The sequence below is a fragment of the Gracilinanus agilis genome, chromosome 1 (assembly GCF_016433145.1).
Source record: "Gracilinanus agilis isolate LMUSP501 chromosome 1, AgileGrace, whole genome shotgun sequence".
Lineage (NCBI taxonomy): Eukaryota > Metazoa > Chordata > Mammalia > Didelphimorphia > Didelphidae > Gracilinanus > Gracilinanus agilis.
In genome coordinates, this window is record NC_058130.1 from 628,345,154 (window position 1) to 628,370,482 (window position 25,329).

At 35.8% G+C, this 25,329-nt stretch overlaps 1 protein-coding gene across 1 annotated transcript in view; it reads left to right on the top strand.

Moving 5' to 3' along the window:
* The window catches only part of SLC26A7 (solute carrier family 26 member 7), a 308,018-nt gene that overhangs the window by 146,596 nt on the left and 136,093 nt on the right, over positions 1-25,329 (top strand). The window contains exons 3-4 of the mRNA XM_044668390.1: positions 6,058-6,168; positions 11,353-11,525. Coding sequence (XP_044524325.1) covers positions 6,058-6,168; positions 11,353-11,525 — 284 coding nt within the window. The remainder of the gene's footprint in view (positions 1-6,057; positions 6,169-11,352; positions 11,526-25,329) is intronic.

Below are 25,329 nucleotides of genomic sequence, written 5' to 3' on the forward strand. Positions count from 1 at the left end.
TCGAATAAATATATGGCTTTATCATTTTTTTTTGGCCAGACATGATTTCATCATGATTAAAAGAGTCCTATGAGCAAAGTTGGCTTACAATGCACTATATTTTCCAACATTTTGTCTTGGTACCTATCTTAAATCAAAATGTTTTATTATTTTTTTCCAAATGATTTTGGCATGAAAACATAGAACCTCTCTAGCTCCATTCCTTTTCATGAGACGTAGGACCCTTAATCCTTTCCATATACTTGTTTCACTGCCTCCTGTGATTCTTAGGACTTACCCTAAGTAGCTGCCATTTATTTTTGCAAAGCACTTTACATATAATATCTCATTTGATTCTCACAATAATACTGTAATTATCATTATTATACCAATCATACAGATGGAGAAATTAATTCTGGGGAAAGTTAAGTGACCTGACTAGGGTCACAAATCTAGTCTATATGAGGTGAGACTTTAACTTAAGTTTTCCTGATTTTACATCTAATATTGCTATCTATTACACCACCGACCTATCTGTTTTATCTCTCTCTCTATACCCTGCATTCACTGATGCTGTCATCTGACCTTCTTATAACTTAAGGACTTATGGACTTTGCCATCTACCTCACTGCTGAACTATTAGGACTTCTGGGTCCTTCTTTCTGCCTACAGATGAACTTTCTTTTATCATGTCTTCCCCAGTGAGAATGAGCTTCTTAAAAGGAGACATCATCTAGATTTTTCAGTTTGTATAACTGGTGCCTAGCATAGTGCTTGACACATATTAAGAGCTTCGTGAAAGCTTTTTTATTCATTTATTCATTCATTCATCAGATGTAGTACCCTTCGTGAGTTTTGCAAATCTTAAAATTCTAGAGAGAAATGGTAGCTATTATTATTCATCAATGTATTCATTCAAGAACTGAGTTTTTCTGAAGTACTTTTCCAGAATGTTTTACATGATTGCATATGTAAAATCAATATCAGATTGCTTGTCTACTGTCTCAAGGAGTGGGAAGGTATGGGAGGGAAGATAGGAAGGATAGAGAGAATTCAGAACTCAAAATTTTGAATAAGATTATTTTTACATGTAATGGGGGAAAAATAAAATATTATTAAAACAATAGTGTTCCAAGCATCATTCCTTTACAGCAACGTCAGTCTTACCAGAGTGACAACCAGTATTATTAACTATTTTTTGGTCTTGATAGATAATCAAATATCTAAATAATCCCTGTTTTGTTTCCCCCTTATGTCTCCTCTTCCCACTTCTGTTCCTCCTCTTCCTTCTCTTCCTCCTACTCCTTTGTTTTCCTCCCCCATCTTCTCTTTCTCCTACTCAATCTCCTCCTCCTTTCCCTACCTCTTCCTTTTCCTCCTCCACTTTTATCTCCTCTTAGTCTTCCTCTTCCTCTGAAAAATTAGTCTTTCACTTTGGTCTGATGCACAATTTGTTTTTAATCTGTGATAGCTTTCAATTCATTTAAATGACATACTGCCTGATTGGGTTTAGTTTTTGCTTTTCTCATAGACAAGCAAACAGAATTCTGTTACAGATATTCATGATTGATTATAATGATTTGTATTTCAGATCTCCATAATAGAGTTGTAATTGTAAATTTCTCTTATATGTTGTGCATGATATAGTTTATCATCAGACAGACAGTATACATACATCTAAATGATAAGACAATCTATTTGATTGGCTCTAAGTAATTGGCATTTACACTGAAAGGTGTTTTTTTTAAAGCCATTTCCCCTCTAAGAAAGAGTTACAGAATTTGTAATATGAATAGAAGTATGAAATGAACAGGGAGATGAGGCGTTTCCTTTTAGGGAGCTACTTTTACACGCCTAACTTCTTGCAGGAGATTGTCAGTTTTTAGAGTAAGCTATCAGTTTGGGACAATGCTTCCCTTGTCCATTGTTCAAGCTTACTGAAGCCCAGAGCCAGAATTTCCATGGGGTGTGAATAAAATCACAGCTGAGAGTGAAAGCTCTGTATCCATTTAATGTGAGGTCAAGAAAAAGGTATTGTGGTCTCTAGTCCTTGATTTAGTCTTGTGGAACTTTTTACTGAGATAACAGTCTGCAATTTATTTCAGGTTTTCTAAGTCTTCTGTAGGCCTAGTGCATGGCTCATGGGTATGTCTTTTAATTCAATAGGGGTACAGAATCTGGAGAAACCCACTTAATTTAAGTGAAGTATAAAGTAGTGTCTAGTTCAAGATAATTGCTTAATAAATGCTTATTGCCTGACTGATAGTAAAAACAACACTGGTCTTGAAATCAGAGGACCAAAGTTGAAAAGTCTCAGTTTTGCCATTTTGTCCATTTTTAGTCTTGGGAAGGTAACATAAGCTTTTTACATCTTTAGATCTTCATTGGTGAAATGGAAGCAATGATACATCTCCTACCTTTTCTAGTTGCATGATCTTGGGCAATATCAGATCATAATATTAGATCTAGAAGAAACCCAAGAGATCTTCCCTCCCAATTCTCTCTTTTTTTCCATGGATAATTTCAGGCCCTGACAGGTTAATTGACTTACCCCAGGTCACACAGTAAGCAGCAAAGCTGAGACTCAAATTCAGATCCAATGACTCCAAGTCCAGTACTGTTTCTTTTATATAACTCTGCATCTCTGCCTCAGACTCCTAGCTTATAAAAAAAGAATTAAAAAAACCCAGAGACTCAAAACAAAAAACTATAGAAGGAACTGACAGAGACTGAGTGCAGATTGAAGCATATCATTCTTCCCTTTATTTCCTCCATAAATTTTTCTCTAGTGTAAGAGATAGGTATCTTTCACAACATGATGAACACTGAAATATGTATTGTAGGATAACACAGATACAATCTATATCATATTATCTGCTGTCTTAGGGAGGGAGGAGAGAGAAGGAGGGAGAAACATGGATCACAAAATATCAGAAAGTGATTATTAAAAATTTTATTGACATGTAAAAATAGAATAAAAATGGTACTTAATTCCTGGGAATTTATCGAAGAACAAATGAGATAACATATGTCAGGATCTCTAAAAATCTGAAAGCATCATGTAAATGTCATTTATGATGGGGTTAATATCATGTATTTTCTCTTTTATAGCATAATTAGAATAACTGTAAGCTATAAAAGTATTAAATACCTAGATCCTGATGTGTGCAAATAATGAATCTGGTGACATGGTCATATGCATTATGCACAGAATTAGAAGTTGTAATTATAAAAAATATAGTGATTTATTCCATTCCAATGGAATTTGGATAATGAGACCATTTCATAAGATTCATTATTCATACTAATCAAAATCACCAAACTTGTCTCTGCCTCATCTTCTTCATCAATAAAATGAAGGAGAGATTGAACTCAATAGCTTCTAAGATATTTACAGAAACACCACCTACATAAATCATCCCTCCCATTTCTGTTAGTAGTTTAACATTACAGAAAGAGAGTTTCCCTTGATGGCAGAAAAAAGTTCCTAACAGAGCTGTCCAGAAGTAGAACAGGCTGTCTCAGGAGGGCAGTCTTCCTTCATTCACTGATCCTCTTATTGGAGATCTTGGAAGCAGAGGGATAAGGATGCTTCTGTTCCAGCCCGGCCTTCGGCCCAACTCTACAGGCAGGATTCTGCCCTCATTTATTCATTAGCCCATTTCCTGCCTATTTTTTTAGACATATAATTGATTTAAAATTTTAGGACAAATATATAATTTTAGGACAAATATATAATTTTTCACAGCATAACATGTTGAATTATCTAGGAGGTAGGATCAGAACTGAGCATTTAGGGTTAAAATATACTTTAGGAAAAATTAACAAAAAAACTTGTCCAGTTCTTATTTTCAAGCCTAGAGAAAGATGGTCATTGATAGTATAATCAGGATCTATTATCTATAGTTACCTTTAGCTATACACAAATCACCTACACACACACACACACACACACGTACATCACATCATCTAGAATAATAATAATAAGAAACTACTAAATGACTGTTTCTAAACATTTGTAGTTTTATCATTTGTAGGTCTTTTCCCTATTGTAGTTTATAACTCCTCCTTTATTCATAGTCAGTCTTTATTAATTTCTGAACCTGAAAAAGACCCAATTCATCACCTGATTGGCAGCTTTTTTTCTATGATGATAGTCAGAATTCAACTTTAGGCCTATATTCAAAGCCTTTTCCACTGGAGAGGACCTGCCAGTATGTGGATTGGCTTGGCACCATATTTGAAAATCCAGGGTCACCTCCATGTCATGATGATCTGGAGTCACACTTTAACGAATGGCTTTGTAACAGCCATTCTTAGAATTAAATTTAGGACTGGGGAAGCTAAATTTGTTTTTTAAAAAGTAGACATAAAAATTCTGTTTTCATTCTTTAAGATCTAGTGCCAGGTCTTAAGTACAGGAATTGTTTGTTTTAAATGCAGGCTCTGTCACTAACTTTTGGTACTACTTTGGATAAGTGCTTTAAGTTGTATAAAATGATTGTCAGTGAATTGCCTTAATTGAATGTAATAAAAAAAAATTCCATGCTCTGTCTAAAAAGCATTTTGCAACTATTTCTATTTGGGATAATATTAATGAAGTACCATGCAAATATTTTTATCATGTTTACTCTAGCTACATTTATGTAGGCATGATGGTCATGTGTCTGCATGCTAGTTTTCTTATGTATATTCCCTATCTCAGTCAATTCGAAAGATGTATTAAGTGCTTACTGGTATAGAGGATAGTGCTGGACCTGAAGGCAGGAAGACTCATCTTTGTGAATTCAAATCCCGTTGCAGACCCTAGGCATATCAGTTAACTCTTATTTGCCTCAGTTTCCTCATCTGTAAAATGAGCTGGAGAAAGATGCAGACCACTAAAGCATTTTTGCTAAGAAAATCCCAAACGGTGCCATGAAGACATGACCAAAATGATTAACAACAAAAACATGTACGAGGCACTGTTATTCATAGTAGGGATTTGAAACAAAATGACAAACGTTCCTTGCCCTCAAGAAGCTAATGTACTGTTATTGTGTAGGTAGCAAATTCATGATTCATCCTGTACTTATTCTTCAAGCAAGAAAATGGCGTCTTTAGCTATTAGGTTTGGACTTTGATCAAGGGACATTAGAAGCGGTGTAATCAAATAGAAAATGGCACAATCCAGGAGATCTGGATTTTTATTACGGAATGGCCTTAGACTTTTCAACTTTCTGGGTCTATGCTGTTTCATTTTTCAAACAGTGATAATTGCACCTGCTTCCTCTGTTCCATAGGAATAAGATAATGCATTTTAAAAGTAATTGGGAAAAGGTACAAATGCTATGCAAATACAAAGCAATATCACTAAATTAAATTATGTTTATGTTTCTCAATTGTACTCATGTTTTTGTATTTATCCCTATCGCTTAATAGGGTATCCCTGAAATGTAGAAAGCAATTTAAAAAGGCTTCTTGGTTTTTGACCGACAAGTAAGCCATCTATCTCAATTATATTTGTATAGTTTGCCCCTCATGTTCCAAAGGTACTTCTTCATCTTTGCCTCTTAGAAGCTCCAGCATCCTTCAGGGCCTAGCACAAGTCACTTCCTAACTGAAGTCTTTTTTGACACTCCTAAGAACTAAAGTTACCTTGCGTTTATTGTTATTTTTTTTTATTCAGGTATGCATTTTCCCCAATAAAACGTAAACTCCTTTGTGGCACAGGCTATTTTATTTTGTCTTTGTATCTCTGTAAATAATCATGATATCTGATACACAGGTAGGTTTTTGGGATTGAAGTATAAAAGATGAATAATATATGGATTTTCAAAACTGTGCTTCCCTGCTGAGGCTTATATATGTCAATATATATGTATATATGCATATAAACACATATATATCTGTAGAGGGTAGGTACTATAGAAAATATATACTTTATATACTCTGCTTTAAGTGATCATGTAAGATAGTTAATTATGATGCTGTGTTAATTTTTGACATAAATAAAACTATAGCATTTCCCATTGTTATTGTGGATCATGTCTTGGCAATAATTTACTCATAAGTAATTTCCATTCATCTTATTTATAGGATTGGCCTTTGCTATTCTCTCTTCTGTCCACCCAGTATTTGGCTTATATGGCTCTCTGTTTCCAGTCATTATATATGCCATCTTTGGAATGGGGCGCCATGTTGCAACAGGTAAGGATTAATACATACTTATATTTTATAGATTAGTAATAGAATATATATATTGTTAAAGAACCCATTTATTTGAAAAATGAAAATCAGATTTCTAAACTAGTGACTTAGATACTAAGGATTCATGTCAATGGTGAACAGTCATCTTTGTGATACAGTAGATTGAGCACTGGGCCTGGAGTCAGGAAGACCTGAGCTATCTGACCCTAAGTAAGTCACTTAACATTTCTTTGCTTTAATTTCCTCTAAACTTTGCATGGTAATAGTATTTACCTTTTAGAATTATTGTGAGGGGGAAAAATGAGATAATTAAAAAAAAAATCCTTACCATCCATCTTAGTATCAATACTGTGTATTGGTTCTAAGGCAGAAGAGTGGTAAAGGCTAGGCAATGGGAGTTAAGTGACTTGCCCAGGGTCACACAGCCAGGAAGTTGTGTGAGGCAAGATTTGAACCTAGGACCTCCCATCTTTGAACCTGGCTCTCAATCCACTAAACCACCCACCTGCTTTGAAATAGTATTTTTAAAGGACTTTTCAAAACTGAAAGTACTGTGTAAATGCTAGCTGTTATTATTATTTTTACTACCTATCTGAAAAATGGGTATAATACCATCCATCTACTTATGTACATATTTATCCATCCATCCATCCATTCATTCATCTAAAGAAATATTATGAGGATAAAATAAGAAAGGAAAGAAAAAGAACATTGAAAAATAAAAGCATTAAATAGTGACTTATTTAATGCTTTCCTATTTGAAATAAGCATAATACATTCAAATTCTAAAGGAATTACTGCCTTTGCCTGTCTGAATATCAAAGAAAAGTGAATTTCAAAAGAGATAGTCTCTCCTGAAATAACCAGATTATTATGGGAAAACATTTTATTTTCCAATTATCCAGATAATTTTCTCAATTCTCCCATTGGTGTTTGTGTGTGGATTACATTATCCCATCTTTCATATTATATTCCTGCAGAGATTCTTTTGTACCTGAGGTACATAAATTTGCCTCATGCTGGCATTAACATAAAATAACCTCACAAAAGTATTTAGGGCATACGTTCTCTTAACAGATTTTGCCCTATAAAAGCCAAAGGTGATAAGAGCTTGTGATCATGGGATTTTCTTTTGTGTGAAACAAATGCAACCAAACTCTACTAATGAATAAGAAGCTGAGATTTCTCAAACATTTAACCATTAAACATTTCTCATTCCTTTTACCCATTGCCTACCAGCATCTCATCTTCAAATTTTGAGAGCCAGGAGGAAGAGAAGAGATCAATTTTGACCGAAAGGTCAATCCTAAAACATTTCCTCTGTTGAAACTTTGATGGAAAATGCGGAATGAATTCACACAATAGGCTGTACTGGATTTGCTTTAGAAGGTCAAAAATTCATATTTTGATAAGAGCCTAACTACATATTTACATAGTCTATTTCCTAAGGCACTATGGCAGACTTTTGACTGGTTATATGGTTTTAAAATAACAATATATATCTTTAGTTAGCAAATGTCATTAAGCATTCCATCAAATACCTTGTATTCTACAATGTAAGTACTATGTATTCCAAAATACATATCATTTGCATACCAAAAACATTCATTCTGCTGTATTTTCTTAATCCTTAGCTAAAGGCATTTTTATTTCATCATTTGTACTCCAAAGGACAAAGAGTCAGCTGGACCTTCTTATTTCTTGGCTTGGTCTGATGCAAACCTTTAAGGTTATTTAGAGTAAATTAGTCACATCAGTGGCTTTCTCCACATGGTACTATGTATTTCTATCTATCTATCTATCTATCTATCTATCTATCTATCTATCTATCTATCTATCTATCTATCTATCTATCTAAATATCAGAGTAATTACACATACTGATATGGTTTAATTATTTTTTGACCTACACATAATCTTTAGTTAGAGAAACAACTAGACTCCTCAGGATAAAGACTGCCAAATTTTTTGTTTATAAAGCATCTTATTTCCATATAATATTTTATTTCAGCAACAAGACTGCCCCCTCTGCCCCTCCATTTTCCTCTTGACAAATAAATACTGTTTTCATGAAAGAAGAGGTCACTATCACTGTCATTTTGCCCTGACTTTAAGGGAAGATACCTCATGCAATTCCCTAAGTATGATTCTGCCTGATGGTGGTAAAGCCTTGACAAACAAATGATCTGTTTTGTCCAAAAAACAAGTCTTTAGCAGAAATACAGAAAGCATAATTTGCTCTAATTATCTTGCCCCAAGATGTGTTTCTGTTTTTCCTTTCTGATTTTGATTTAAAAATGACCTCATTTATGAGGAGGGAGAAATGGGTTGATTATTCTTCCTGTCACACAGGAAATTTGATCCTGATCTCAGTGTTACAGAAGAAACAGGGAAAAGAACCTGGGCTTAAGAAATTTAGGAATTCTGGAGGCACTTTGGTTGTTGAGAAAGACTAAGACAACCTGTCAAATGATGATTGCTGTGGGGAGTGGAGAGGCATTCACTAAAGCTAGAAGGTTTGGGTCCATTCATTTCAGAGGAACTTATGAGAAAGAATGCTATCCACATCCAGAGAAAGAACTGTGGGAACAGAAATGCAGAAGAAAAACATATGACTGATCATGTGGTTTGATATGGATCTGATTAGGATTTTGATGTTAAAAGGTCACTCTACTGCAAATATGAATAACATGGAAATAGGTTTTGAACAATGATATATGTATAACTCAGTGGAATTGCTTGTCACCTCTGGGAAGGGGAAGGGAAGAGCGGGGGGGCTGGGGAGGGAGGGAATCATGAATCATGGAATCATGGAAAATATTCTAAAAAAAAAGAAAAAAAAGATTTGGGTCTATTTTCATATTTTGAAGAGGGGTAAAATACATGATAATTCTGAGGAATGCTAATTAGGATGAGTCAGCATGAAACTCTTTGTGGAGCAACAAGAAGCTTACTGGCTCTTTTCTGGCTCGTTTCATAGCCAGCTAAGTCACTTCTCTGAGGCTCAATTTCCTGATCTATATAAAAATGATATGGAGCAGGGTGGGAGTGGATTCATTGACCCCTTCAGGTCCTTTCTAGTTACATCTATGATCAGAGGGACCTTTTATCCCTGGGTTGCACAAGTAGTTTTAGGGGGAAAGAATAGGTACCAGACCTATGATTTCATTGATATGGGCAACTCCTGGATGAGGAGACTTGTTACATCAATTTATCCTGTGACCTGTTGTCTTAGGGAGCTATCACAGAGGTGAAATGATTAGAGGTGGAGCTTGAAGCCAGGTCTTCCTGACTCCAAGGCCAATTTTCCATTTATTATACCATGTTGCCTTATAATTCTTGTTATTGTTGTTCAAATGTGTCCAACTCTTCATGATCCCATGGAACATAACTTTCCAGTTTTGGTTTTTTTTTTTTTGGCAAGGGTCCTGGAGTGGTTTGCCAAGTCCTTCTTCAGTAGATCCAATGGATCTTTTTCTCAGGCAATCAGACATTAAGTGATTTGCCTATAGTCACATAACTAGGAAGTGTCAGAGGCCAGATTTGAACTTGGATCTTCCTGACTCCAGACCTCACAGCCTCCTGTTTTGCAGTACTACAACTATGCATATTAGAACATACTAAGAAACTCCCTCTCTCTTTCTTTCCTTCCTCCTCTCTACTCTTTCTTCTTTCAATTTATATATAAAATAGCAACTTAAGTTTATAAATATCTTTATGAAAGGCTTTCCCTCTCTATAAGACACTGAAGTACATTTTAAAAATATTTTTATGCCCACTGAATTTAGGATGGAGAAAATATCTAAATCCCTGATTTGAGTGACTTGGGGAACTCCCAATATAAAAGCTGCATTTACTAAGCACTTCCAGTGTGCAATACTGGGCAATACAAAGATAAAAAAAAAGGTACTGTCCTCAAAATGCTTATATTCTGCTGAGTGTAATGTAGACAAAATAATTTAAGACCATAAAGTCAACATCAAGAGCTGGACTCTGGCCTAATACTAGGATTAATTAATTAATTAGTTAATTAATTAATTTTAGTACCAGCCTGCATAAGTTAAAGGATACACCCCTCTTTTTTTTAATTATTTTTTTATTTTTTATTTTTTTTAAACCCTTGTACTTTGGTGTATTGTCTCATAGGTGGAAGATTGGTAAGGGTGGGCAATGGGGGTCAAGTGACTTGCCCAGGGTCACACAGCTGGGAAGTGTCTGAGGCCGGGTTTGAACCTAGGACCTCCTGTCTCTAGGCCTGACTCTCACTCCACTGAGCTACCCAGCTGCCCCCTCTTTTTTTTTAACCTTTAGAAATTCTGTCTTAGAATCATACTGTGTATTGGTTCTAAGGTAGAAGAGTGGTAAGGACTAGGCAACAGAGGTTAAGTGACTTGCCCAGGATCACACAGCTAGGAAGTCTCTGAGATTAGATTTGAACCCAGGGCCTCCTGCCTCTCTCTTGGCCTGGCTCTCAATCCACTGAGCTACCCAACTGCTCCCAGACCCCTTTCAAATAATAATAGGCCATCTAGTGATTAGAGAGAATATTTTGCACTGAAGTTGATTTGGGTGTTGGGGGGGAAGTATCTTTTGTATCAAAACAAAATGTATCCATATTTTTGAAAATAAAGAGTGATTGAATCTGACTAAACATTAAATTGGCTACTATATATAAAGTGCTTTAGAATGTATAGAGATCTTCACTACCATTATCACACAGAAGAAATCTGTGCTGAAGCTGGTACAATTTTGGATGTACAAAGGGACTAATTTCCAATGTAATCATAAAAGGAAAAACGATACCAAAATTTGGAGATGTGTGGCTCAGGCCCCCTTGTAAGATCCTATCTAAGAGTTGAACAATTCGAGGAACCTAGAATGTAGTTAAGAAAGACCTGTGTTGTCCTCAGTGCTCCACCCAAGCCTCCATACATTTTTATGCACATTCTTCTGCTGTAGCTATTCTCCATCAAGGCCTTGGTTCTTGTCTACTATTTAGCTCTGTCAAGATCACTAATCTGAGATTTTTTTTTTTTTGGTAAGTACCCAAGAGCTTTAAATTCCAGGATATCCCAGATTTCTATCAGCTCTACTTTGCTTTTCCACCATGGCTTCAGCTTTAGTTGTGTAAGCAAAAATGTCTCTAAGGACTGATCATTAACAGATGCATAATTCTTTCTTCTAGGGACCTTTGCTTTGACTTCATTAATATCTGCCAATGCTGTTGAGCGTCTGGTTCCTCAGGCCAGCCAGAACTTTACTACCTACAGCAACTCAGGTGTACTGGGTTTATCTGAATTTGAGATGCAGAGGATTGGAGTTGCTACAGCTGTTACATTCTTGGGAGGAATCATTCAAGTAGGTAGTTTTATTGTAATTAATAATTAATATTCATTTTTGAATCCACATAAGACTTAATAGAGAAATATCAATGATAACAGTCCATCAGCCAATAAGTAATTGGAAGAAGATAAATTCCAGTAGATAGACCAATTGATTAACAAGCTATCATCTCCTCTTCCATCTTTCCTTCCTTCTTTCCTTCTTTCCTTTTTTCCTTCCTTCCTTTTTTCCTTCCTCCCTCCCTCCCTTTTTTCCTTCCTTCCTCCCTCCCTCCCTTTTTTCCTTCCTTCCTTCCTTCCTTCCTTCCTCCTCCTCCTCCTCTTTCTTCTTCTTCTCCTCCTCCTCCTTCTTTTCTTCCTCCTCCTCCTCCTCTTTCTCCCTCTCCTCTTTCTCCCTCTCCTCCTTCTCCTTCTCCTCCTTCTTCTTCATCATCATTGCCACTTGGCTTCCAAACTTGCGTTCTTTTTTCAATGCATTGAAAAATGCATTCTTTTTTCAAATGAGAAATGAAGGAGTTGAACTAGATGACTACAAGAGATTCCTTCTAACTGGTTCTATCATTTATGAACCTTTCATACCATGACTATAAGGTCTCCACCTCCAGATAACTTTCTTTTTTTGTTTTTTACCGTAGCCTTATTTCCCCGCTTTCTCTTCTTTGATGGATTTCATAAACACACTGCCTCTGTGTTCCATACAATTATTTCTTCATAATCTGCTGTCTTATTCTTTCTCTGGTATGTAGTTATTTTTACCAATACCACTTTTGTGCCAAGTTCTTTCCCTCAGCTATACAGTTGTTGATTCTGCAACCACCATAAACAAACCATTTCTATACAGGAGGTAATATTATAACCCAAATTTTACAGTTGGGGAAACTGAGTCAGATAGAAGCTAAGTGATTTTGCACTGTAATTCAGCTACTAAATTTCTGAACCCAGATTTGAACTCAAGTCTTTTTGACTTCAGGCCAAATGCTCTTGTCTCTAAGACCAGCATTCTACACTACATAATTTTGCCTCCTAAAACAGACCATACCTTATCATGATTATATTAAGCTGGGTAGCACAGTGCTGGACCTGGAGTCAAGAAGATCTGAGTTCAAATCTAGATCCAGACACTTAGTAAATGTGTGATTCTGGGTACACTATTTGGCTCAGTTTCCTCATGGGGATAATTATAGCACCTACCTCCAAAAAATTGTAGTGAGAATTAGATGAGATAATATTTGTAACGTACTTAACATTTTTTTTATAGCCCGGCATACTAAGGTACTTAATAAAGACTTGTTTCATTCTCTATCTCTGAGAGGGAACCCAGTCTGGGTGAAGAATCAGGAGAGTACAAGTAGTTTTTACATCTGGAAAAAGGAGAATCTTTGAGCATAGAAGGCAGAATATTGTTAGTAATGAAAAGTGGAGGAGGATAGAGCTAGTTCTAGAAGTTCAGAAGAAAGGATGTAAGGGAATAAATACAAAGGAAAAGGAGAAGGATCCAGATAGTGAAAGGAGCATCTGAAACATGGTAACGGAGAAAGATATTAGTGGGGCCAAGCCTCAGTAACAACAAAAGAATGGAAACAGCACAATAGTAGGATGATGAAGGGTGGGGAGGGTGGCAGTTATTCTTTCAGTGAAAAAGAGAGATGGGTCTTCTGGTGTCATCCATGTTGTTAAGTTTGACTTCCATAGAGGAGAGACTCAATAACTTAGGAGGATCAGAGAAATAAATGCAAGGAGAAGGAGCAGGGGTATAGTACAGCTAAAAGAAGTGGAAATATTTATAATCATTTCCATTAAAAATCTTATAGTCATAAGAGGCTTCAGAGACAATTAACCCAACTCATATCCCAGCAAGAAAACCTCTATAACATACCCAACAAGTCATCCTTTAGTAGTTACCCAGCTTTTGTTTGAAGGACTTCAATGAGCAGGAAGCCACTACTCTTGAGGTAGCCATTCAACTTCTAGAAACCTGTAATTGTTAGAAAGGTTTTCTCTATACAAAATCTAAATCTACCTCTCCACATATTTTGTCTTTAGTCCTTAATTTTGTGTTCTGGCACCAAGTAGCACGAGGCTAACCCTAATTTCATATAACAGCTCTTCAAATACTTGAAGACCATTAACATTTTGTGTACATCTCACTCTTCTGACAAGTTTTCTCATTACTAGGATGTTCTCTAGTTCCCTTAGCAGCCTGGTTACCCTTTCTCCAGGTTATATTTGTTCATTTATTTTGTTTTGAATGCCAAGATTTGAGCAAAGTACTTCAGGTATATAGAACCTAACTAATGAAGAGTATGTAAGAATCTGAACAGTCTGATTCTCTTAATGTAGCTGAAGTTCAAAATAGCTTTTTTGGATACCATGTCAGCATTGACTCATATCTAGTTCTCAATCTGCTAATACTCGATCAGTGGTTCCCAAACTTTTTTGGCCTACTGCCCCCTTTCCAGAAAAAATATTAGCCCCTTGGAAATTAATTTTTAAAAATTTTAATAGCAATTAATAGGAAAGATATATGCACTTGTGGCCATCACCACCTCCCTGGATTGCTGCAGCACCCACTTAGGGAATCACTGCTACATCTTTTCTATATTTTTTTACTATGTCTTGCCATGTCTGTCTTGCACATGCAAAACTGATTTTTTTCTCATTCCAACCATAAAATACTATACTGGTCCCTGCTAAATTTCATCTCATTTAATTAAACTTTCTTTTTTCTCTATTGAGACTTTAATTTTTAAGTCTTTATATCCAATATGTTATTTATCTCTCTAAGATTCAGAAGATCTGAAAATTTGATAAGCAGACCATCTATGGCTTTAAGACATTTCTTAAAATATTAAAAAACACAGGGCCAAGGATAGATCTCTGGACTATTTCACTGATGGACTCCTTCCAAGTTCATATTGATCTATTATTAATGACCACTGCAGCTGTTTAATTGTTTCAGTCATGTATGACTCTTTGTAACCCCATTTGGAGTTTTCTTAGCAAAGATACTGGAGTGGTTTACCATTTCCTTCTCCCAATCATTTTACAGATGAGGAAACTGAGGCAAATAGGGCTAGTGACTTGCTAGGGTCACACAGCTAGTAAGTATCTGAAGTCAGATTTGGACTCAGGTTTTCTTGATTCCAGATCTGGAATTCTATCCATTTCAACACTATTAACGTCTGATGTTTCATTCTACACATTCAGATATTTTCCAGTCTGCCTAACTCTGCCACCATCTAGTCCATATCTTTCCATCTTGCTTACAAGGATAACATGGGAAATATTGTAAAATACTTTGCTTAAATCTAAAAATCCTAAGTATTTAGTATTTCTTGAAGGTAGTAGCCTATATATGTTATAAAAGAACAGAAATGAAGTTAATAGTGCATGACCTGATTTTGATGAAACCATGCTGGCTGTTACTGAGTTACCACTATTCTGTTTAAGGGCTTTAAAACATACCCTCACAAGAAATGATGAGCAGGTTAATTTTTTAAAAACATAGAAAGACTTAATGAAGTTATGAAAAGCAAAACGAGTAGAACCAAGAGAACATTATATACAGCTTCTGGACTAAAGTTTGAAGAATATCTTGGGAATGTCTACCTCCAGAGAAAGAACTGATAAATAGAAACACAAAAGACATAGCTAATGTATATATATATATATAGTCAATTGATACTTTTTTGGTATGGGGAGGGGAGGGAGGAAGATACCTAGGAATTTTGATGTAGTCAACAAAAATAATTTTTAATAAAGCATATAGTCTTAATCATGAAAACTAGAATTTTGCCAAGAAAAGATGTAAAGCTCTCTGTTAAGTGGCTTACAAACTCCATGATCTTCTATTTTGGAGGAAAATTAGCACAGTATTCGTCCCATGGTGTATTTCCCATTCTCCAGGATCTTTCAAAGGTCACCACAAATAGTCCAGTAATCCCATTTGCCATCCACAAAAACCATGATTTATTTCTGTCCTAATGGCTTGAATTCATGCTGACTGTATCTTTACTTAATTTGGGGCGCCACTCCATGCTAACAATATATTCCCTATCCTCGGTCTTGAAAAGGAAAACAGAAGCAAAATAATTGCGTAGTTCAGCCTTTTTATCATCTTCTATCATTTTCCACCCACCCTTATTTCTAGACTGGTTTTCCCTGTCATTGGCTCCTTGCTCCAGGATAGCTTAAAAACAAAGAAACAAACAAAACCCTCTTCAAACAATCAACACCAGCAATCATAAACACTATTGGTGTGTGACTATTGAGGGCAGCAGATAGAAGTAGGATATAGATAAAATCATTAGAATTAGTTTTTAATGTAAATTCCTTTAGGATAGAAAATGTTTTGTTTTTGTCTTTGTATTTAGAACTCTTGGCACAATACCTGGCATATAGCAAGTACTTAATAAGTGCTTATTGGTATATTGATGAATAAAATTGTAGGGAAAGAGTTATAATGCTAGAATCAAAAGGATAGTTTTGCTTTTCTGACTAAAGATGGAAAATTGATCTGTGGCTTTTGCCTCATTTAATATCAGGTGTTAGCAAAACATTATATAAATATTGGCCTTGGAGCCAGATCTTTATTGCTTAACTATCCCTTTCACTCCAACTCTTTATTGAAATCTCCCAAAGCCTCTTTTTCCCTCAAGTGACCTTCTCCATTTCCAGTCCCCCTTTTCTGCTAAATAATTTTGAGTCTTCCTCATTGAGAAACTCTGACTTCACTTTGTTTCCTCTCCAATCTCAACTGAATAGTTATCTTTCTCAATTCAACACTGTCCTGTGCTCTAGAATTCCTTGTCCAACAGCCACTTGTCCTAGCCTAAAAGAGCCTATCCATTTTGAGCTCTCACATTTCCCTTCTGTCTCCTTACTTTCTCTGCCTTTCTTTAGGTCTTAAGGAAAGTAGTGGTTTTTCTCTTTGTGAAAACTAAGTCATAAATTATTTTTCTCCAAATCCTTCCCTCCAGATATTCCCTCCTCTTTGGGCCATCAAGCATTCATTTTCCTTGTAATTTTTCTATATCCTATTTACCTATGCTTATGTCTTTCCTAGCCTAAAAATGTTTCCCTTAATCTTGATCCTCCCTCAAGATATTTTATTTTTCTTTTCCCTTCATCTCCAGTATTCCAGAAGGAGTAACCTATATTATTGGTGCTCTACTTTATGATCCTCTCATTTTTCATTCCTTTTTCATGTGGATCTTAGTACCTCTACATCACTGGCTCTCTATAAGGTCAGAAATGATCTCCCAATTCTCAGATCCAGTGATCTTTTGGTAACTCTGAGAATGGTTATCACTTATACTCTCAAAGTTTTCTGTAGCATATGACATTATTTTTGGCATCTTATATTATATTATATATGGCAAAATGACACGCTTCTTTGTGATACTAGGGGACCTTGATATGTACTTAGCTGTTTCTTCAAATACACTAGTCTCCCAATTTCCCAGCCTCCTTTAAATTGTAAGTCTTACTCTATCACTATGCCTCAGCCATCAGTGTTCTACTTCTTTAACTAGAACTCTGACATCTCTCTACTTGACCATAACTGTATATTATTATACCATTCCCTATACCTTGTCCTCCTAAATCTGATTTGTTTTACCTCGTTGAGACTTCTGATATTTCTACTCCTCAGTAGTCCAGTACCCCTGCTCTGATTTTACTTTGCTCCCTCTCCATCCAGTTATCCATTTCTACTCAACACTGTCCACTGCTCCTGAATTCCTTCATATCTTGTCTAATAGCCACCTTTATCTTTTCTAACATCCATACCAAATTACTCCTACCACCTTCCTCCTCCACTGCTACTCAAGAGCTTGAACACTGCTGAAGGAGGTCTGACAACCACGATGACTGAGTACATTACAAAATCATTTTTCCAACCTCAACTAGAACCTCAGGGCAGCAACATAACCCTTTTGGTCCCCTACAGAAACTATTCCACATCTTATCTTAATTCTTCAAGAGACATATTCCTCTCCTGCCTTTTCCTCTCTCATCTGGAGGCCTTGACTCTTACTTTTAAAATTTAAAATTGAAATTTAAAATTTTAAAATTTACTCTTACTGTTAAAATTGAAACCATTTGATGGGTTTTCTCTTCTCTCAAGTGAGCTCCCTTTCAGCCTATCTCATGCCAAAAGATTTTGATATCATCTCCCAACATCTCTTCCTTTCCCCTGTATCTGATAATGAGGTGGGCCTTCTCATTACTATGGTCAAACACTGTACATGCACACTTGATCCCATTTTCTTTTGCCTTCTCCAGCCATTTGCCTCCACAATCATAAACAATTATATAACTTCCTCCTATCAAATGGTTCCTTCCCTATTGTCCTTGAACATAGCCAAATCTTCCCCATCCCTAAAAAATCCTTGGCTAATCCCTGACAATCCCTCAAGAGCCCCTCCTGTATCATTCTTACATTCCCCAGTCAAATTCCTTGAAAAAGCTGTGACATTTCCTACCTCCACTTCCAACTCCCCTCCTGTCACTCATTCTGCAATATCTTAGAGATTTTGTTACTCTACTAAAATATATCTCCCAAGTTACCAATTATCTTTTAATTTCCAAATCTGATGGTGTTGTCTCAGTGCTAATACTTATTGATGTATCTATTCCATTTGATATTGTTGACCACATTCTCTGGGATACTCTTTTCTGGGTTTTCATAACACAACTCTTTCCTGATTCACCTCCTGCCTAGCTGGCTATTATTTCCGCACTCTTCTTTTATGACTCATCATCTATATCTTTCTCCATAAATGTGGATGTTCCCCAAGGTTTTATCCTAAATCATCGTCCCTTCTTCTTCTACACTATTTCTCTTGGTAATATTATAACCTTCTATACATTTAACTATCATTTGTATGCAGATGACTCCTAAATCTCTATGTCTAGCATTATTCTCTCTTCTTAGCTATAGTCCCACATTATCAGTTTCCTGTTACATATTTCAAATTGGAAGCTCTAGATACCTCTTAAATTTAAGATGTCCAAAACTGAATTTATTCTATTTTGTCTCATATCCAATCTTGTCATTATCCTTGACTTCTCATTCTCCTTCACCTCATATATTCACTTGCCCCACATTTTTGTTTTTATCTTTATAATATTTCTTGCATTTGACCTCTACCAACTTAGTTCAGGTCCTCATTACCACTTGCTCAGATTACTGGCACATGCTTTTAATTGATCTCCCTCTCTCTATAAGTGTCCTCTCCAATATATTCTACACACCATTGCCAAAGTAATTTTGCTGAAACATCTATCTGACCATAGTTCTACCCTACTATATCAACTCTGCTGGGTCCTAATGGCCTCTTTAATAAAATATAAATTCTTCAATTTAACTTTTAAATTCATATAATCAGGCTAGGACCTATCATATTTCCACTTTCATTCCCTCTTCTGTATTCTATGATCCAGTCAAACTGACTGCCTCAAACACAACATTTCATCTCCTATGTAAGTGTTTTTGCCTTGATCCTTCTATATACCTGTAGTTCACTCCTTCCTTACTTCCATTTCATAGTGTATCCCTCTTCCTTTAAAACATGGCTCAAAGAGTATCTTCTTCCTGAAACCTTTCTTGATCTCCCTAAATGCTAATGTCTCTCTTCCCTTCCTTTCTGATGCTTTCTCATCCCTTCCTTTTCTTTCCCTTCCCTTGGCTTCCCTTCCGTTCCCTTCCTTTCCCTTCCTTTCCCTTCCCTTCTTTTTATTTTTTTTTTTTTGTAAACCCTTGCCTTCTATGGCAAGGGCTAGGCAATCAGGATTATGTGATTTACGCAGGATCAAACAGTTAGGAAGTGTCTGAAGTCAGATTTGAACTCAGGTTCTCCTGACTTTAGGCCCGCTGCTCTATCCACTGTGCTACATAGCTGCCCCTAATGACTTCTTTTCCAAAATTACTTGTATTTGTATTTATTACCTTCATATTTACACTGTGTATATTTATTATACCTCACATTAGAATATTAGCTCTTTGTGAGTAGAGAGCAAAGATTTTTGAATTATTTGTATTTGTTTTCTCTGTGTCTAGCATGATGCCTGCTACATAAGAACTTAATAAATCCTTATTAGTTGTTGATATTCTTCCTTTTTTCCTTTTATCTCATTTTTCATTCTAAGGCACCTTCATCAATTTACTTTCCTCCTCCTCTAAGCACAGGCATAGCTATTATAGGGAATAGCTTCAATTATTGCCTTTATGCAAATGATTCCTCATTTTGTATATTCGGGCTTGATCTCCTTCTTGAACTTCTACACCTATTCTAACTTTTTCTAGACATCTGTCGCTCTGCCCTGACACTGACATCTCAAACTCAGAATGCTCTAGGCCTATCTCATAATATTTTCCCAATTTGTACCTTCTCCCAACTTCCCTATTTCTGTTTATGGCAACACCTGTCACCTATACTAGAAACCATAGATCCATTTGCATCCACTGCATTATCCAGTTGGTTGCCAGATCTTACTGAGTCTGCCTGACCCCCTCCATTCTAATCACATTGCTGCTCATTCTCATTTAGATCCTCATCAGCTCTGGTTTAGACTGTTGTAATGACCTCTTAACCAGCATCCCTACATCAAGGCAAACTTTCCTTTCCACTCCATCTTTCATTTAGTTGCTAAAATAATCTTGCCAAAATACCTCTCTGTGGATGCTATTGGATTCTTCACTGGATTCCCATTAACACCAAGAAAAAAAGTGACATTAAATGCTCTCTGTAAATTGGCTCTAAGCTACCTTTTGATCATTATTTTATGCTATAATCATTTAAGTACTCTATGTTCTGGCCAAATTGGGTATTAATCAAGTCAAATCAATAAGCATTTACTCTGTTATGTTTTGAAGATACAAAGAAAAGCAAACAACAATGAGAATCTACTAAAAGGACAAAAAATGACCCCTGTCCTCAAGGAGCTCCCACAAAGAGTCTAATAACAACTGTACTTAAATCTTATACTACATTTTTTCTCCTTCCTCCATGTATTCAACTCAACTAGCATTTATTAAGCATCTGCTCTGTACATGGGGAAAACAAAGACAAAGAGGCACCATATGAACTATGACCTTTATGACTCTGCACTGAGCACTCTATCCATGATCCCAGCTAGGGTCCTTGATAAATATTTCTTAAATGGAATTGAATTAAGTAGGAAATCTTTATATACAAGCAAATATAAAATTTGGTTTTGGAAAAAAAAACAAACAACATAATTTATCACAAAGACGTCATGGTACATGAGTACCATTGCCCTTATATCATATTAATTAGGTTCATCATAGAGATATTTGATTGCCTGAGCAATCATTGAATTGCTTACTTCAATATCTTGATAAGAGAAGTTCCTTCTAATTAGCCTTGGACATGAAAACCAGATAAATGAGCTTGTTAATTTTTTTAATAATGTAAAACTATATAGGCTTTATGTGAGACTTTCAGGAGCTATTTTTTTATTTTAATTTTTAAATATTTTTCCATGTTTACATGATTCATTTTCTTTCCCTCCTTGCTCCCAGAGCTGACAAGCACTTTTACTGGGTTGTACAAATATTATCACTTGATACTGTAAGGGATAAAAATTAAAGGGTTGGACTAAATTTATGAGAAATATGGTCACCAGAAATTATTACTCAAGTCAGAATGACTTTTTATGATAGTTTATTTACAAAAGGAGAAAGAGTGAAAGTAATGAAATCAGAGAGAGAGTAGGTAATTACTCCAGCCTGGTCTGAACAAGGCAGGGCTTAAAGAGGCCCCAGCAAAGGGGAATCTTCCCATAGGAAGATTAAACAACAGTTTTAGCTTAGGCCTCCTCTAAGATGAGAGGCCTCTCTGGAGGCTAGTACCTCTCAGAAAAAGCCAGGAAATGGAGTCAACCCTTTTCACTCACCCACGTGGTAGTTCTAAGGGAAAATCCAAAAGCAGTCCGAGGTCCCAGCTGGAACTCTTTCAAGGTCAAGGCCAAGTTTCAAATCACTTTTAAAACCATTCCTCTTGTCACTTCCTTCCACTTTACGTGGACCAATTACAGGTAAAGCTTTGCCTAGGACTGCCTAGGGGACAGTCAGTGGACTCTAATTCATTACCCACTATCGTACATGTGGATCACAGACCTCCCCATACTTAAGGATAAATGGGTGATTAAATCTAAAAATGGGCAGGGGAGACTTAATCCCATCTTCATAATACCTATTTCCATATTATTGATTTTTGCCATAGAGCAATTTTTTTAAAGCCTAAACCCTAAATCACATACCACACATATATATTTGATAAGTGCTGTCTTATGTTCTTCTTTTGCATTCCTACTCTCATAGTTCTTTCTCTCAATGTGGGTTGTTAGCATTCTTTCCCAAAAGTTGAGGGGCTTTTTTGAATCTAGTTCAAAGGATTAGAATTTAGAACAGGTACTCTAGGACATCTAATTTTGATACTTAGAGCCCTCTTTTGCCTACTTCTTTTCCTGGTCCTCATATATATTCTGTATTGGAGAGATTGGTAGCCAGCTGAATTTCAGATAGCCAAAGACTTTACTGAACAACATAAAATAATTTACAAGGTATAAAAGAATGTAAAGTCCGAAGAAGGAGAAATATAGTTGATGAGCATTTGAAATGGAGATGGTTGGGAGTAAAGGGATTCTTGCAAAGAAAGGAAAATTGTGATTCATACACTGATTCCATTTGATGTCAAGTATAGATAAAAGGACTGATAAAAGAGATACGATAAGCACTTAATATGTATTTGTTGGACTGAATTTGAATTTAAAGATATTCTGAAATAAGATTAGAGGAACTCAAGTTTGGGCCACACATTTGCAAAAAGATCACATGATGTCCCTGCTTAGGGGACTGACCAGACCAGAGGGCCTAACAGGTATTTTCCATGGCAGATATATTTGCTTCCCTGAAACAATCATCTGTTGCCTGGGTAACCTGTTAGCCTTCATTTTTTTTTTTCCAAGCACAGATGATGTAAGAATATTCTGGGATTTATGTAGGCAATCTTGGCAACCCTTTCCTCTTTACTTGGACAGTGTGATATAATTTGAGTCTCTCCAAGAGATCTGGCATCTGCCTCCATTTGAGAATTAATTTGCCATGTGAATTTAGTTGCTCAGACATGGATAGGTTGCCTCAGATTTGGAACTACTTTGCTTCAGTTTCTATTCAGTTTCTAAAACCCTCATGATTGACACAGAGATGATATTACTCTTACCTTTAGTTATTCCAGAAGTACAGAATATTAAAAGATTGTCATTAAACTTTGATATTTTTCACTAAGATCAGACAAAATGACAAGCCAGAATCTAAAAGATATCTCCAAGCAGTATCCCACTTAATGTGAATTATGTAGCATTATTTATTAAATACATATTGATCAAAGAAAGGATGACTTTAATTGGGTGGAAAGTAAGGGAAAAATAAATCCTTTCTATTTATTTTCTTTGAAATTACATATGCCACAAATGAAAATGATACTGAAAAATGTAATACTGTAGATTGTAAGAAATAACTAATCTTAGCTCCAGGTGAATAGTGACGAAATATACTCTTATTCTGTCAGCTGAGAGGTGGGGTACTCCTGGTACAAAATTATGCATACACTGTCAAGTGTGGTTGCTGTGACAGTTATTTTTGGTTAACTGCTTTTGTTTTTATAAAGCAGGCTTCTAATTTGTTGGGGAAGAGGGTATTATTGGGAAATAATTATGATGTTTCAAAAAAGCACCAATAAAACATTTTTTAAAAGAACACAATTGCATATACCAAGATAGAGTTTACCTAAATGCATGAATATTTTTTTTCTTAAACACATAAGGTTTATATTTTTGAAATGTTCCCCACCAACTGGACTGGGCAGAACACTAGAGAATATGCCGTGGGAAGAAATCCAGCACTGGCAGGGGGCGGGTTAGATGACCTAATATGTCTTTTCCATCTGTAATTTCTCTTTGAATTTATAATTCTGCAAAGTCTGGACCTTTTCCCCTTTCTCTAAACCATACCAGGAGTTTCAAGTTGTAGAACCTTATTTTGAAAGATCTCTGAGAAGGAAGACTTATTACCAGTAAAACTTGTAAGTGACCTTTTCCCCAGCCAGTCTCATTCCCATGAATGAAGGAATCCACAGCTGGAAATAGTGTAGATTCATCAAGATTTAATGCTACTATCTTTTGCTTTACATAGATGTGGAATTAAATCCTGATGATGAGAAATAAAAGGGGAAATTAGGAATGTTAACAATGGCTTTTTAAAAACTCTCTCTTAGATGTCAATAGTTAAAGATAGCGAGTTCACAAGATAAAGACCAATTCAATATAATATTTCAACAATATAATTCAGTTTCCAGATCTTTTAATTATAAGAAAAATATGATCCCAAGACTTATACGTCCTGTCTCAGTTTTATCACGCAGCTGCTTTCCTTAGCACTTAGCTCCACCTCGGGATATTCAATTATACATGGAAGAGTTTGCAGCCAATTTCTGAACAGATGGCTGGACTCTCTCTGACCCTCAAGCTCATCTCTCCATGGAGAACTGGGACCCTTTATGTCCTGTGAGCCACTTCTCTCATCGTAATTCTCCTTTCATGTCTGACAGTTTAGAGGGAGATTATGGCAATGCCGAATTTAGGAATTTGACAGCAGCACAACAATGATAATGAAGATAATAATAAAAATAGTTAGTATTTATGCAGTGCTTTAAGGCTTGCAAAGTGCAATGCAGATGTTATTTCATTTGATCCTCACCACAATCTTTTGAGGTAGGTGCTGTTATTATCTTCACTTTAGAGATGAGGAAACGGAAGCTAGAAGAGAAAAAGTAACTTGCCCAGAGTCTCATTGCTTAGTGTCTCATCAGGATTTGGACTGACTCCAAGTCAAAATGTTTTAATTAAAGTATTCATTATAGTATTGGAAGACCTGAGTTCAAATGTGAACTCAGACACTTACTAACTGTGACCCTGGGCAAGTCACCTTTTGTGCATCAGTTTCCTCATCTATAAAATGGGGTGAATAATTGGAGCAGCTTGGCAGCATATTGGATAGAATAAAATTGACTACAGAGACTTACTAGCTGCGTGACTCTGGGCAAGACACTTAACCTTTTTTGCCTCAGTTTCTTATATGTAAAAAAAGGCAAATTATTCTAGTATCTTTGCCAAGAAAACCCCAGAAGAGGTTGTGAATGAGATAATAAAGGGATCAAATGAGATAATAAAAATAAAGCATTTATTAAGTAATACCTGGAACATACTAATTGTTATATAGATGTTATATAACTACAGATGTACCTGCCTGTGGCTCCAAGCCTGCCATTTTAAAATTGGTTTATTTTGATCATTTCTCAATCATTGTATTTTGTGGGAGTTTTAACTGGGTGATTAAAACACTTGAAAGTACTTCATCTGATATGATAGTGATTTTTGAAGTGACAACCATATCCAACCCTTGGCTGGATCAGTGACAAATGAAATCAAGTTTATTTAGTAATACAGATAAATACGAGACTATCCATTATAATAATCAACAAATTCACTTAATGTAAAGGATGGCAACCCTCTATTAGGTTCTGGAATACAAAAGATATAGACTAAAAGTTGCAATAAGACATGAAAGCAGCATATTAAAGAAGAAAGAGTGAAGGATTTAAAACCAGAAGACTTGGTTCATGTCCCACTTTTACCACTTTATTATTATAATAATTATTAATTTAAAAGAACTAATGTAATCTTATGTAGCATGAAAAGAAGCATAGAATCCAAAGGAAATTCTTGAGCAGATC